Source organism: Fulmarus glacialis, unplaced genomic scaffold (assembly GCF_000690835.1).
Source record: "Fulmarus glacialis isolate BGI_N327 unplaced genomic scaffold, ASM69083v1 scaffold29034, whole genome shotgun sequence".
Lineage (NCBI taxonomy): Eukaryota > Metazoa > Chordata > Aves > Procellariiformes > Procellariidae > Fulmarus > Fulmarus glacialis.
The window spans coordinates 613-16,715 of NW_009210372.1; the positions used below are offsets into that span (position 1 = coordinate 613).

Consider the following 16,103-nt stretch of genomic DNA (forward strand, 5'->3'; position numbering starts at 1 on the left):
GCTTGGAGGACTTCAGAGACTTTTTGATAAGAGCTTTCCAAATGGCAAGGCCTGATGTTAAATGCCAGCTGAATATGTCACCTTGGGGCCAAGCTAGTTTGTGAGCTCTTGTAAAGCAAGGTTTGTGTGAGTTTCTGTGTGTGAGACTTTGTAAGAAGGCATTTAAACTACTTTCTCTGCTGATATGTGCAGCTGCTTGTTTGATTCCTGGGAGTTTTCTGTGGCCTATCCTTCAGCATTGCAGGTTTTGGACCATTGAGTTCATTTGACCTAATTCTATTTTTTTTTTTTTTTTCCTTAGTATCACCTGGGAGGAATATAACCTTGCTGCCCCACTGACTTGCTGGAAGTATTGGTTTATCTACACTTCTGCCTGCGGTGCCTACCCTATCTCAGTGTAGTCTGGTGCGGGAAGAAAAGCAGCACAGGCTACAAAGATTTTTTTTTTTTTTTTTTTGGTGCTTCACTGAACTAATTGTTGCTTGTCCAAGCAAAACAGGATGGATGGGAAGAAGTGGTACCAAGTTACAGATAGGGCGGTTCCAGCAGGGTCTGAGTCTTTTCGCTAAAGAGAAGTTCCAGCATCAAAGAGGCTGAAAAGCAAACACTCCAATCAACCAAAATGGAAGGAGGCAACAGTCCAAATCTGCAACTTCAGCAACTCCCATTGGCCACACCAGCAGTTTCTGTGCAGCCACACACTGACTCCTTTTCTTACAAGGTCAGATTGCTACCTCAGTCTATCCCTAAAAGTCCCTAACTATTCAAGTAAACTGATAATGCCATTGTATTTTGGTTATTTTTTTGCAGAAAGTGCACTGTCTTTGTATTTAGCCTTGCCTGGAGGCCCAGTATATTACATGCTGTGTATACAAGCAGTGAGAGAGAGCGAGAGGGAGAAATTCTGTGTCTTGAAGAGCTAGACAAAGTGAAGAAAGGACTCGCAATTAAAAGATGTGGATGTCTAAAGGTGGTTAGGTGCAATAAATTCTGCTAGGTGCCTTTTCAGACTAACCCATACATCAGTAACTGAGATCAGATGTTCTGGTCTGCTGTATATTCAAGTGCTTGAATTTCAGGTGGGTCAGCCCACAGCCATGCAGAGAGCCTGCAGCTGAGGCAGGACATGTTGCTGTAGTTCCTCCTTGTACTCCAGCTGGGAACGGAGCTACTCCCAAATCAGTTTACTCTCAATCCCTGATTCTGAAGGTGCTCGGAAAATCCCAGCAAGAAGGGCTTTTTTTCACTGGAAAGAGTACTTTGCTGAGAACACAGCCCTAGGCGCGTTGTAAAAGTTGACCAGACTGATGTTGGCTTGCAAATTCTTACAGTCCAGAAGCCAATCCCAAACTGTGCTGCACTTAGGAGCTTTTCAGCTGAGGCACCGTCTCCTCCATGTCTTCTAAACCAAAGTCTAGTTGCTGAACCAGTAAACTGTGCTGAGCTTCTCTGGCTACATCTGTGATCACACAGTGACATTTTTCTGCCAACTTCACTGTCTGTTGTGGGAAGATCTCTAGGGTGTTTTTGAATGAAACTGCTTGGGTGAATCTTATTTTCATACATCCTGATAAAGAGCTTTTTGTTCCACTGAAAAGAACTTGAAGTCTTAAAATCCTTGTCTTACTATTTATGAGAAAATCAAGGATAGTATATTTACTGTTAAGGGAGGAACACAAATGTGAGCTCAGTTATCCCAAATCAATCAAAGCAAGTACTCCACTGTATCTTGGAGACCTGCACTGAAATGAAAAGTGCTAATGACATCTAATGAGGTTTAGGCAGTTGTTGGAAGAACACAAATGCTAAATGGCCTGGCTTAGCCTCAGGCTCTTCTGTTCACTCCTAATGTACATTTCCTTTGTGACTCAGCCTGCTTTACATCCTTTTTTTATTTCAAATTCTGTCTTTAGACTGTGAGAATTATTGCTGAGCTGGGAATGCTAATGTAGAAGGGGTTGGGAGCTTGCTAGGAGCTGCTACCAGTTGCCTTTTACTTTGGAATAACTGGTTCATATTAAAAGCCACATAAAATCTGTGATAATTGGGCTGCCTCATCAAATGGGCTAAAATACCTACTCAACCAGCAGATGTTGTAAGTGGAGAAGAGTAGAATAGTTCTTAAAATGTGACCCGCAGAATGCAGAGGTTCCTGATCCATACTTTGCTGAATTCCAGGGCAACAAACATCCTTATGAAAAGAGTTTTTCAAAGGGAAGAACGAGCAAATGGGTCGTTGTGTTTAGCTTTATCTTCTTCCCCTCTGAGAAACTGCAAAGAATGCAAATACATGCACACTAATTTAAGTCTCTTGTAGAAAGTGTCTGTTAAGGAAGGGTTATCTTTCACCCGAGTTTCACAGGTTTGGAACGCAGCCACAGGGAACCTACCTGAATTGCCCTAGATTATGTAGAAAGGGAGGAAGATAAACAGAGATTTTATTGACAGATGATCTAGGAACTGTTTTAGAAGTCTGCTCTCTTCCAGGTTGTGTAAAAAGCTCCAACTTCCTTCAGGGTCCAGTGGCTAAATTTAATATCTGTGTGTTTACTGTGTTTTCACAGGAGAACTTGATTGGTGCATTACTAGCTATTTTTGGGCATCTTGTTATCAGTATTGCACTCAACCTGCAGGTGAGTATCATGAAGCAAATATTGATCCTGCCTCAAGCATCCTGCATTAAAAAGCATCAAGCATGCCAAAAATTCTTTGCCTTTATCTTCTTTTTTAGAAATACAGCCACATCCGACTGGCAGGTTCCAAAGACCCCCGAGCCTACTTCAAAACCAAGACATGGTGGTGTGGACTGTTTCTGCTGGTGCTGGGAGAACTGGGAGTGTTTTCCTCTTACGCCTTTGCTCCTCTCTCACTGATTGTGCCACTCAGTGCGGTGTCTGTTATAGGTAAGGGGGAAAGAGGCAACGGCCATACAAGTCTGTGTGCGTTCCAGTATGAGATTGCTGATCATTGGGCTGATACATAACTCTGTTTCTCTCTTCTTTTTTTATAGCTAGTGCAATCATAGGAATTATATTTATTAAAGAAAAATGGAAGCCCAAGGATTTTTTGAGTAAGTTCCACAGTTCCTTTTCATTTTTCCTCTCTGTTTACAAGCCATTCGACACATAGCATGTCCTCTCAAGAATCGTAATTAGAGGGATGGCAAGTTCTCCATTAGTTATAGTCCCTCTTCGAAGAAATGCGTCACCTCATCCACTGTTTGTTAAAAATGGATTTTTTGGGTTTTTTTTTCCCCGTCTTGTGCCAAATCATGTGAATCTCAGAGATTTTTAGAAATACATGGAAATGGTGCTTGTTTGCAGGATCTGAGAATCATGGTTCTCTGGGCTGAAGCTGCAGCCTAGGGCCTTGACTCTGCAATAGCATAGGCACAACTGAATCAGCTGAATTTCATACATGTGCAAGTGTTTGCAGAACTGGGGCGTTCATTCTTCCATTTCCTAGAAAATGGGCTGTGAGCAGCACCAGGCAGGATAAGCCCCAGATATAGATCTTGTAGCTTCAACTTGTTTAGCAGATGCTACCTGGTATGAGCTTTTTTTCTCAAGTCACAGCACACACATTGCCTAGGGTTTTTTTGGTTCTAATATTTTGAAAGTGGGGCATGAAGGGCAGAGGAATGAGTCGTCCAGAGGAATGTGCATGATGTCATTAATGGTCACTGTGCATGTGCGATATTAATTCCATGCATCCACACTAACTCACTAACTTTGTCCTCTCTTTTTTTTTTTTTTTTTTTTTTTTGTCCTTTGGTTGCCGAAGGGCGCTATGTTTTGTCCTTTGTAGGCTGTGGTTTGGCAATTGTTGGAACTTATCTGCTGATAACATTTGGACCTAATAGTCATGAGAAGATGACAGGAGAAAATATCACTAGGCATTTAGTGAGCTGGCCATTTCTGTTGTATATGGTAAGATGGCCCATAAAATGTGGGACAGTTTTCTGCTATATGCCGGATTGGGAGTTTCATTTCAAGCATTACTTTTTCCTTATGGTTACTAGCAATATTCCTTGTACTTGCTAATGAACCTATGCCAGCTTTTTCCAGGGTCAGTTCCACATTGCCTGTGGACACCTGCATGCACAATTTGGAGCCTTCCCATTCTTTCTCTGAATTATTCTGTTAGGACTTAAATACCTTTAACTGAAAAGTTTTAAAATAGCTTGCTCTCTCCCTGACCTGTCAGCTTCAGCCTGTGGCAGCAGTACTGGTGGCAGCTGAGAGCAACTTGTTCCAGAGGTGTCCAAATACTGTGCTTGCATCTGGGCTTTTTCTAGACTGACTTTCTCTGGAGCCATCAACCTCTCATTGAAAATCTTGAAAAAAACCTGAAACCTATCATTTTTTAATGGAGATAAGTTTGGCCATTAAATAAGATGTGTGCTGCAGAGATCACTTAAAGAACCTCATTACGGAAAGTAGGCTGAGATCTCTGAGGTGAATATTCAGTCAGGGTTATTTGATCTGCTGCTCTACCATGAATATAACGTCAAAAGTGTCCCATGTTTCCTGTTCTGCAAGAAGCTATTGAATATCTCATCTAATTAGACTCTAAGATCATGCTAAATTTGATCTATAATTGTGTGGGATCCTCGTTTTCCTTTGATTTGCCCTTTTGTGTAATTCTAATGTTTGGCTGGCTCAAAATGCCGTTTACTGCCAATCCCATACATCCCGCATCTTTTAATATTCTCATTTCTATCTCTTGTAGCTTGTGGAGATCATCATATTCTGCCTGCTACTATATTTTTACAAAGAGAAAAATGCAAACTACATTGTAGTTATTCTTCTGCTGGTAGCTTTGCTGGGTAAGTTGATACGGACTTGTAAGATCTTCTGACTCTGGCTTATAACAGTAAACTACAGTAAACTGAGGCATCTATGTCTTACAGGGAATTATATTGACCTAATCAATGTCATAAAATGCACCAATCTATTCCAGAAATCTTACTACAAATTAAATAAAGCTAGTATCTTGTAGTGATGTTTAGGATCTTTGAACAATTAAGACTTATTTCCCATAAGGATGAATAATCTGCCAAATACAGAAAGTGCAGCTTATTTATTAGTGTTCTTAATTTTAATCTGTGCATGCAAAGCATGGTACAATATCTTATCTATTCAATGGATAAGGAAGGCTGATTCAGTGGATGAAAGAGAGGATTTGACCTACAAGAATCTTCTTGGCTCTGGGAAGATTTGCTGTGTGGCTAAAGAAATGATAAATACTCTGCCATGCCAGTATGTCCCTATTTAAATTGGGAGAGCCTCTGGGCATGGGGTCAAATGATGCTTTTGATATCCTCATAGCCTACAATGGGATCCTACAGTGTCTTTGGCAAGGCCAGGATTTCACTTGTACCGTTCTCCACATTAATCTGTTTTTTTTAAGAAACTGTGATCAGTTAAACTTTAAAAAGGGTGAATAATAGCAAGGCAGTGACGCAGTCTGACGTGCTGTTGAATCTATGTCACAGCCCTCAATTTTTGCTATTTATGCAACTTCAGTCACTGCAGTATCTTGTCTTTTTTTTTTTTTTTTTGAACTGTTTGCGGCTGGATTTCAGTAACTGACGCCTCAGAGGCTGCGTGAATCATAGACAAAGCAACTGTCTGAATTCTGAATGGCCCTGACTTGTGCTTTCAAGAAATGGAAAGGAAGTAGGCTCTTTCTGATTCCTTTTTGAAAGCTTCCTTAGCTTTATTAACCGAGCCAATATGGCATCAGAAATGAAAACTTGTATCCTTCCATCATGTGATTGCACAACACTGTTTAAACACTTAAAAAAAACGGTAAATGCTCCCCGTCCTGTAGAGAAGAGAACCGTGATACAGAAAGGTTAAGTGATTTATTGACGATGTTGTGGTTTAACCCCAGTCAGCAACTAAGCGCCACCCAGCCCCTTGCTTGCCCTCCCCCCTGGTGGGGTGGGGGAGAGAATCGGAAGGGCAGAAGTAAGAACACTCGTGGGTTGAGATAAGAACAGTTTAATACTTGAAATAAAATAATAACAACAACAATAAATTGTAATGAAAAGGAAAAACAATGAGAGAGAGGGAGAGAGAGGAACAAAACCCAGGAAAAACAAGTGATACAGCTGCTTACCACCTGCCGACAGTCCCCGAGCAGCGATTGCTGCCCCCTGGCCAACCCCCCCAGTTTATATATTGAGCATGATGTCATATCGTATGGAACATCCCTTTGGCCAGTTTGGCTCAGCTGTCTTGGCTGTGCCCCCTCCCTTGTGCACCCGGCAGAGCGTGGGAAGCTGAAAAGTTCTTGATTATGTAAACACTGCTTAACAACAACTAAAACATCAGTGTGTTATCAACACTATTCTCATACTAAATACAAAACACAGCACTATACCAGGTACTAGGAGGAAAATTAACTCTATCCCAGCTGAAACCAGGAGAGAAGGTCATTGTGGTGAAGTTGTTGGGAATAAAACTGGCAGAGTTGGGGATAAAATACAGAGTTCTTGTAGATCTTGGGTTTGTTTGCAGATGCCTGTCATGTAGGGGGTGAATGTGCAGCGTTCGTGTCCCTTTCAGCACGTATCAGTGCTTCAGCTGAGTCTTGGTAAACATTCACAGGTTCCATGACTGTTGTGACCGTGAAGGCTGTGGCAGGCATGATTGTTGTCTCGATACAAGGAAACTTACAACTCGACTACCCTATATTTTATATCATGTTGGTGTGCATGATTGCTACAGCGATCTTTCAAGCAACGTAAGACATTCACTCTCTTTTTGTCTATAATTGTGCTGGTTTCAGTGGATCAGTAATTAGTGGGCTGTTTGGTATCCATTCCAAGAATGCTGATTAGATTTTAGGAGAAGAATTATCCATTCCCTTCTGTGACCTATCCTCAAATCCATGTCACAGAAGCCTGAGGTAGTGGTGTTCTTTGCTTTTCTGTGTAGTGACACTGCCAAGTAGTTTTAATCCCAAATTTATACATCATTCAAGTATTTGCAAAACAATGTTAGGAATGAAATGGTGGCAAATTGAATACAGTATCTGTGCACTGGCTAAAATCAAGGTGCAGAATCACTGTTATGATGTGTCTATTTTTTTTTTTTCCCTCTGTACTTGTAATAACATAAAAAGCTGGTAGCAGCAGGGATAAAAAGCTATTCCAAATGTGAGTGGCATTCTGGCCCTAAGGTCAGTGGCAGTAATTTCACTACCTTTAGTCGGTACAGCCATAAGGCTTACTCTGCTATCATTTATATGAATTCCAAGGGATGCTGCTGCAGGTTTAATGAGAAAGAGAATAAAGTTTCTTAAATTTATGCATCACTTTTGAAAGGTGTTTCCAAAAAGGAGACCTATACTGGTCCATGATAACTGCTATACAGTTTGAGTATCCTTCCCAAATCAAGCCGTGTTGTCTGCCATTGTATTGCAGATTTTTAGCTCAAGCCTCACAGCTGTATGACTCATCTCAGATTGCCAGCATCGGCTATATCCTGTCCACAACAGTAGCAATCACAGCAGGTAACAGTGCACAAAAGAGTGTGTTGGTCCTTTCTAAAAGAAGGGCAAAAGATTTTGGAAAATAATCCTCACTTACAGATGAGGAAGGTGAACACTTGGCAAAATGATGACTTGTATTTTCTTGTCATCTCTCTTCTGCAGCTGGCTTTGTTTCTTTTTTCTTTCAAAAAATGTGAATTATCCCATTAGACTGTGTTAAAATTTTCTGTTAAGTTCTGTCATTTTGTTTAAAGTGCATGGAAACTTACGTTTGAGACTGTATTACACATACCATGCTAGCGTGTAGGAGAAGAGGGTGATGTATGCTCTTAGATGTGCAACTTGAATACACAGCTAAAATTTCTCCTTTTGTGTAATTTTATCTAGATATTGTTAAAATGTATGTGATACAGTGTATAAACCTATTTGCTTCCTCTGTACAAAGGTACAATTCTCTTCCTGATAGTCTTGTTTGCATTGTATCAAGAATGCAGCTGCTTACAACTTTATAGGCACTTTTCTTTCTGAACAGTTTACTCCAATTTCAGCCCTTGCCCACATAGGAAAAGCTTTGTCTGCATGAACAAAGATGAGCATTTTAAACCCCTTAGGCTTCAAACCTGATGAGCAGCCTTTTTAAGGTTTTATTCTCCTCACTTAGACATACGAGCAAACTGGGGAAAAATCCTAAACAAAAAAACCAAAACCCTAACACTGGAGAAAGTGCATCTGCTTGACAGTGATGGATACTATCTGTGTAAATAGTAATGCTTTTCTAGGTATATAAGGGCAATAGCTTCCCCTGTAAATTACACATTGCCTTTTAATGCTCTTCTTCAATGTCATGAGAGAGAGTATGGCCTACTCTTTGGCTAATGTTTATTTCCTGTCATGTTCCAAGCCATATGCTGCTCTCAGATTCATCAGCTTATTTACTTTACTTCAATTAGAAATGTAAAGAGCAGGAGCCAGAATGCGTGTCCTGTTGACATCCAGGACACCAAGGACGCTTGTCATCTTATAGGTTTGAGCTGTATATATTCGTTTGGGGTCAAGAGCTTGTATCCTGTTGTAATTAGAGAGATCCGATTTGGTTTGTCGTTCAGACTTCAGAAAGGCAGTCTCTCTTGTTTATGTGGTAACCACTGCTGTATGCTGAGAATTTGGCTCGGACTTTATTAGCAGTGACATGCAATAGTTCCAGCAATGTTTCCTTCGTAACCCCCTACCCCAATATGGAAAGATTTGTGCTAGTTGCTAGATTTGTGCTGCTGTACAGATTTACTTGCCTCTATATTAATTACACCAGTATAACTATTTTGGTAGTGAAATTCTAAAAGATTTGTCAATAAATTGTGTTAAAGTAGAAATCAGGCCATCCTCTTCTATTTTAAGATCATAAAAAAACCAAAGGTGCTGACTATAAAAATAGGAATCTTGCATGATTTGGTTTCTGGAGGGACTAGTGCTGGAGATGTAGCACTAATTGCTCAGGTAAGCTGGGAAGAAAGATGTAATGAATTATTTCCTTTTAAAGGAGCAACTTTTTACTTGGACTTCACTGGTGAAGATGTTCTCCATATATGTATGTTTGCGCTTGGGTAAGTGTTTAAAGTTTCCTTCATAGAAAACTGTAAAGTATTTCTTCATATGACTAAAATTTTAAAAATACGTATCTATCTCTCACTATATATATATGTTGGAGGTACATACATTCTTGAGAGGAGGACAAACTGAAAGCATTTTCTCTGTTAGAGCAAACAATGGCCCATAGAGCTCAGTATCTTGTCTGAGTGATGATAGATGCTCTAGAGGAATTGTGCAACACTACGTTATGCATAATTGTACAACATTAAACACTAAATCCCTTACTGGCTGTACTGGGGATCAGCTTGGATGTTGAAGCACATGGGCTATTGTTCAAGCTACCTGCTCATGAATGTAGAAGAATTGCAGAATAACCAAAAGAAGGCACCTGTAGGGAATCTATTTCAGGTTTTGCTCCGAGCCTTCACTGAACTGTGACTGGACTTCTGGACGTCTGTTTCTTAGGGCATGGGCACTCACACAGTGCAGATATGATCAGTAAAACATTTACTGTGTAACTCAGTATTTAGTCCTAGTACAGTGTCTTGATGTGATTCGTTCTCTATAATAATGTCTTTCAGATTAGTACAGAAAAAAACAATTGGGAGATTAATGTTATGAACTGTGCCTTTCTCTGTCAACATACTGTAAAAATCAAGATCGACAGTTGTTAATGTGTTTACCTATGGGAAACCTTTCAAAGGTCAGGCTGCTAAATCCTGGAATTTCATCAAAGCAACCCAAATTTTGATATGCTTCCTTTCCCCTTTAGTTAGTTAAGATTAATTAATTAACATGAAAACTTTTCCCTGCTATTTGATAAAGAAAAGGTGGAATTGTTCTGATTGCTAGGTGGATTTCAATACTGCTGAAGAGAGTTATTCAGCTGAGACAGTTCCCTGTAATTCTGGCTTCACAGTTCTTTCTCTTCCAGTTCTGAATTCTTTGTGGTGCTACGTGATAGGCACTCAGAAGAAGCAACGTGCAATATTACCTCTTCTCCTTTTTCATAGTTATCTCAGTAGATCTTGTCTTCTCTCTCAGGTGCCTCATAGCATTTCTAGGTGTCTTCCTGATCACAAGAAATAGGAAGAAATCTGTACCGTTTGAACCTTACATATCAATGGATGCTATGCCAGGTAACAGTAAAAATACAATGGTTTATCACTCTCTCGTCTAAGTGTTGGGCTTCACAGTGAAAGCTCAAGCTTTAGGCTCTGTTAACTATCCGGATATATCAGGCAGCTGTGTTGTTTTCTAGTTTTTCCTTCTCTTGCTTGTTTGTGCCTTGTGAGGGGTACATGCCTGTTTTGCATGGAGCAGAGAAGAGGTGATGTGCGACTTGGATGCCACTTATTCTGGGTCCTCTGACACCAAGGGGGGGTGTCAGATTTTGTCAGAACAGCCTTGTCCAGTTGGCTACTGTCTGGGAAGATGGACTAGTTTTGAGCATTTGCTTGGGACTGGGCTCGGTCTTCATGCAGCAGGAAGAACTGATTATTGGGGAAGACTGAGGTATTTTGCAAGAGGTGGAGGCCAGGGGGAGCAGAAATTTCTTTTGGGAAGTACAGTTAAACTCTCTTTCTGGTGAGCTGTATAAAAGGTATGCAGCACTTGATAAATAACTGACTGCCATCCCTCATTCACTTGAAGCTTATTTCTTCATTAGTTGCTTTAGTGCTAAGCAGAAAAACATTATGTCTTTCATTTAGCGCTCAAGGAACTGATGAGCCGCATATCACGAACCCTGAGACTATATAATTTGCTGATTTAACAGAGTGCAGGAAGAATGCACTTTTGTTCCTAAGCATTTAATCTCTGTCTTTGCTCTTTTCAGGCATGCAGAACATGCACGATAAAGGGATTGCAGTTCAGCCTGACCTCAAAGCTTCTTTTTCCTACGGTGCCCTAGAGAGCAATGACAACATGCCGGAAATTTATACTCCAGCTACGTTGCCGATTGTGCAGGAGCAACATGGTTCCAAAGGAGTTTCTGCTCCACCTTACCGGGTGCTGGAGCACAGCAAAAAGGAGTGACTGACCTTTAAGGAACTGATTTGAATCATTAGAAGTATGATCTTTATTTATTTACACATTAAAATATAAGCAAGTGTAAAGCCAACCTTGATATAGTTTAAAGCTTGTCTCAAACTTAATTTCAAGGCTGATTATTAAAATAAACAACTCTCTATAGTTGTGAAGTTGAAAGCATTCATCTTAGCAAGAAGTAAATCACATTTCTCCGTTGAAGGCTGCTGCCTGGAAGCGTGAAATGGTGAGTGCAGTATCATGACAGTATGAAACCGATGAGATAGCAGATGCTGTGAAAATGCAGAGCTGTGGGAAGAGAAGTGGCAGTGCAATTTTTAGTCCTGCTGGGAGTGGGTTTACCTTCAAATAGAAGTTTTCAGGAGTTGCTCACAGAGAGAGGAGGGCAGGATTTAATCTTTCATATATAGAGAGACTGACGGATTTCCAGAAAAGTTGCAAATCCTCATGTCTCTAGCGTAACCACCAAACTACCTTAACATGGCAATAAAATGTAATTGTTTTCCAGCACGAATACTGAAACTTACTGTGTCTTTAGAGCAGCATATTTGGTTAAGAGTAAGCAAGATACTTTATTCCTTCAAAATGTGAATCTTGGGCACTGCCTGTACAACTGTTCTCTGACTAGTGTTGAACCTATGCACTGAGTATGTGAATTGTTTTTATAGTACCACTGGATTATATGGCAGCTTAGAACAAAGTTTATTTGCCAGTTTTCTGGTTTCATAGTAGGAGCTTCAAGTTGGATTAAATGGTGCAGAGGGAACACAGTAAAGTGCAAGAACAAGAAGAAATGAAAATAGTAACAGGACTGGTATCCGGTGGGAATTTTTTGTAGTTCTTGATGAGGTCCTACTTCTGTTATCACTTTTATTTTCTTTCTGGCAGGATTTCCAACTTTGTTTAGTGTTCTTAAATGCTTAAAGGTGTTGACATTCTTTAGTTAAAAAGCTTAGTTAGTTAAAAAGCTCAGTCTAGGTGTTGTAGGGTGGGGTCTCCCCCCTTTTTTTTTTTTCCTTAAAAAAGGCAAAAAACCATACTGGTCTTATACTGTGAATGACCTAAGAAGAAAAAAGAAGTGTGCGCAGTCCAGCACGCGGGACTGTAAGAATAATGGATCATTGTGTACTCATGATATTTATCTTTCCAGCTTCCGAGAGATGGCTAGAAGCTGATACGAAGGGAGAATAGACACAAGGGGGGGAGGAAACTTGTGAAGTGAAAAGGACAAAGTACAATATTTACTGGCATATGCAAGTTACACGGGCACTTTGATATCACCATCTTCTCTAAAAGCAGTTGTTTTGCTGGGAAACAGAATTTTAAGTCTACTCCGTGTGTCTTGGACTGTATGCATAGTGGAGTGTCTCCATGACCTTAGAAGACTTTATTTGAAATGAATAGTGCTTGTGTTCCACGCATTTTTAAGTGGTTACTCTGATACCAAGGGGTTTGGGAGGATCTTGGACTTGCTACAGTGGCTTTCTGCATTTTTTTTTTTTTTTCTTTTTTTAAATTGACTCATGGCCAGTTTCTGTTCCCACTACCAAAAATTCCCAAGAACTCCACTGACTTGTATATAGTTATTCCAGATTCTTGCTATTGTATATGACAACAGAACTGTTCTTTTGGGTATGTTTGCTTTGCCAGCTATAAATACTAGTTTAATCTGGAAATACTTGAGATTGTTTTGGCATTTTTGTGCAGCTTAGAAAAATGACAACCTTCCCCCCCCCCGCAAAGAGTAGATGCCTAGTGGCTGTACGTGTATCTATACGTGAAGTTTCTTCACCAACTTGGCATGTCTGACAATTCAGATCTTATCAGTGGCATCCCGTACACTAGAGCTTATGAAACCTCAAGAAATAACAGCTTTTCTTTTGCCCTCAATACTTTTTGTGTTTAAGTAAGATAACAATGTTAATGGGCTAATACTGCCAGAACATTAATCTTGTTGGATTTGCAGTGACACTGATTTACTACCTTTGGCTCTGTATCCCTGGTAATCAATTGTTTGTGAATTTATGTGCAGCTTTTGTTCATTAACAATACAAAACAAAGTAATACAGGGGAGGCTGAATGTGAAGGCTACAAGAATGCTGGCTTTTCTTATCTCTTCCCTTTTAATCAATGAGGCAGTAGCTGTTTTGACCTATTAGTTCTGAAACCACAGGAACATACTCTTTTAAAACAAGCTGTGCTAAACCATCCATAGCTACAAACTCTACTTTTTACATGGCGATATTCTCTGTTTAATTATTATGTATGTTGCTGTGGTATAAAATAATCAGAAGCGCCTAAATGTTTTGCTGTTGACTTCTACTATTAGGATGGTCCTATGTGTAACAGAACATAGTTTCCTCAGTTCTTAGTTTTTCAGTAGTATTGAAAAACTGCGGTTGTCTGGTGTGCAGACTTTGTAGCCAGCAAATGGCTGGTTAGGTTTTTCTCCTAATCATGGGACATCATGAGAGACAGACATGGAGTGCTTTGCCAGGGGGAGGGAGCTACTCTGATGCTGAGCCCCTGCTTGTACTGCTCTTTTGTTGGCTGCTCTCTGGCCCGATTTAGTGATTTTTTTTTTTTTTTTTTTTTTTTTTTTTTTTTTTTCTCTGAAAGCCCTCCAGCAGCCTGAGCACTGACTGACTCCTGGCCTGACCTTCCTCTCTGCCAGAGAGCCCTCAGTTGTCAGCACGTGGCTGTCTTCCGCTCTGAGTGAAATTTCCTCCAGCCATAACCTGAGCTTTTGTATTATTGTGCTGTTTTGGCCCTTTTCTTTCAAAGATTCTAAAGGCAACAGTCTTGCTCTAAAGCTTTATATAACCATGTTTTATTTACACAGTCTGTGTGTGTTTAAATAATTCTACTTAATAATGACAGTTCCCTTTACCTGCAGCAAGACTTGCTTTTGGAAGCTTCCTGACAAAGGGCTCCAAGGGAGGCGATGTCTGTTTCTACAGTACATAAATCACAATATTTTAGATTACTCCATTGTGCCACATCAGTAGAGCCTGAGGTGTTCCTTGGGTTATAGGCCTCAACTTAATGCACTGACGTTGTAAGGGTTGTGTTTTTGCCCATCTGTGTTAACCCCTCTAAGCATGGTAGTAGGACTGCCAGACTGCACCTCGCTCCTGCTTGCTGCCTGTGTTCAATACTTGAATTTTAAAATGTGGGGGTTTTTTATATTTTATGCACTTTGCCCTTTCTTGCTCTTTCTCCCAAGCTTCCAAAAGATTTTATTTTCTGCTCTTCAGCATAGTCTTACAGCTGCCATCTCTGTTGCTGAGAAGGCATGAACAGGGGCTCCTAGGAGCCAAACATCTATTTAAACTGACTGTAGGAGTTCTGCACTCTTTCTAACAGCGGGAGGGTATAGCTCAGGATTGAAACAAACTCCTTACCTCCCTTCTAGTTCAGACCTTGCAAGCCGACAACAGGAAGCTATTTGTACCCCCAAGTCTATACTTTCTACAGAATGTTTGTTGGTCTAAGGTGACAATGGCCAGGCCCGGCATTGCAGCAAACATTTACAGCTAAACAGCACATGCAGATTTAAAGGAGAGGAGCCCCGTGCCACATTCTAGTCCTTCTTGCAGCATGAAAAATAATCTGTTGGTGTACAGCACACATTAACATGTGTATGTCAAAACTTCAGTTTATCCAAGGCTAATCTGGAGAGAGGCAGGGCACTGTAAATGGCAGAGTGTGCTTAGATTTCCAAATGTGCAGCATTTTTCATAACCAACAGCTGAAAAAGCGTGCACAAAAATCAACTGACTGCTGTCTCATAAACTGGTAGAATAGCTCCTTGATTCTCTATCTCCTAGCTTCTTTATTGAATGTGAACTGACATCTATTGCCTCCACTGTGTGGCTTTTCAATGCACCAGAGCACTTAATACGTTCTCAGAGTATATCTTACATGTAAATTAATGCTGTGGCATACAGCTCCTATGTTGGCTGAATGTACAAAATGATCTGCCTACAACGTTCTCTTGTTCACGTTAAAATGTGTAAATAAATCAAGCTTTACAGTATTGGACTATAAGGATAACTGCTTAATTTTTCATAAGCAATGTTGCATGTCTATTTAATTCTATTTGTCTTTTAGGTGAGACCTTTGGAAATGAAACTTAATAAAAGATTGTGGTAAAACCTACAGTATTCTGGCTTGCTCTATACTCTTTGTATAGTTTTAATCGCCCTTAAATGTCCTGAGAGAAGTTGAGACAGAATTTAGTTTACTACTGTAAGTACTACATGCATTCAAAGAACTGTCTTTTTTAACAGGATACTTGTAAATGAAATGCAGATTGCTACAACTCATGTTTGGGGCTGCAGCATGACTAGGGCTTGCCATTTTACATAAGTCTCCAAGTATTTGGTGTCAGCTTTAGGAGTCATGCAATTTACTTGCATGATGACAATAAAAATCTTAGTTTTACAGGGCTTTAAAAAAACCCCTTAGCATTCATTATTTCAGAGAAGAGCTTGAAAATGTGATCCAAGTATAGCCTAAAGGAGGGGGGGATGACACAAGATGAGCCAAATCACAAGCCCAAAAGCATTATATTATTGGTGGCCTGACTCATGATTTTTGCATGCCTGCCAACTCAATACTGAAATTGAGACAACAGCATGCTTCTCTGAGACAGTGAAGACCTCTAATACTAGTTGGGAACGCTACGCTGTAGGAGATGCCATCCTTCAGATAGAGGATAACATGTCTTTGATTGCAGGAGTAGACAGCTTAAGGGCATTTCCTAACAATGCCATTAAGAGATACAGACGGTCATAAATTTAGAATACTGGCAATGTAGCTTAATCGAATGCTTGCCAACCTAATTAACACTCACCATATGGGTTTTAGTCCAGGGGGATAAGCAGAAGATAACCCTCAGGATACTCTTAATTAAATGTATCTCTTGGGGTCCCAAACCACAAATGGAGGAAAAAAAAAAA

At 40.2% G+C, this 16,103-nt stretch overlaps 1 protein-coding gene across 1 annotated transcript; it reads left to right on the forward strand.

Moving 5' to 3' along the window:
- Nucleotides 1-622: 622 nt before the first annotated feature.
- NIPAL3 (NIPA-like domain containing 3) lies at nt 623-11,653 on the forward strand. Its single transcript, XM_009577156.1, has 11 exons — nt 623-721; nt 2,565-2,633; nt 2,732-2,903; nt 3,011-3,070; nt 3,784-3,929; nt 4,732-4,828; nt 6,618-6,753; nt 7,436-7,524; nt 9,041-9,104; nt 10,135-10,229; nt 10,928-11,653. Exons 1-11 carry the CDS (start codon nt 623-625, stop codon nt 11,125-11,127), a joined length of 1,227 nt encoding a protein of 408 aa, XP_009575451.1. The 3' UTR covers nt 11,128-11,653.
- Nucleotides 11,654-16,103: the final 4,450 nt, after the last annotated feature.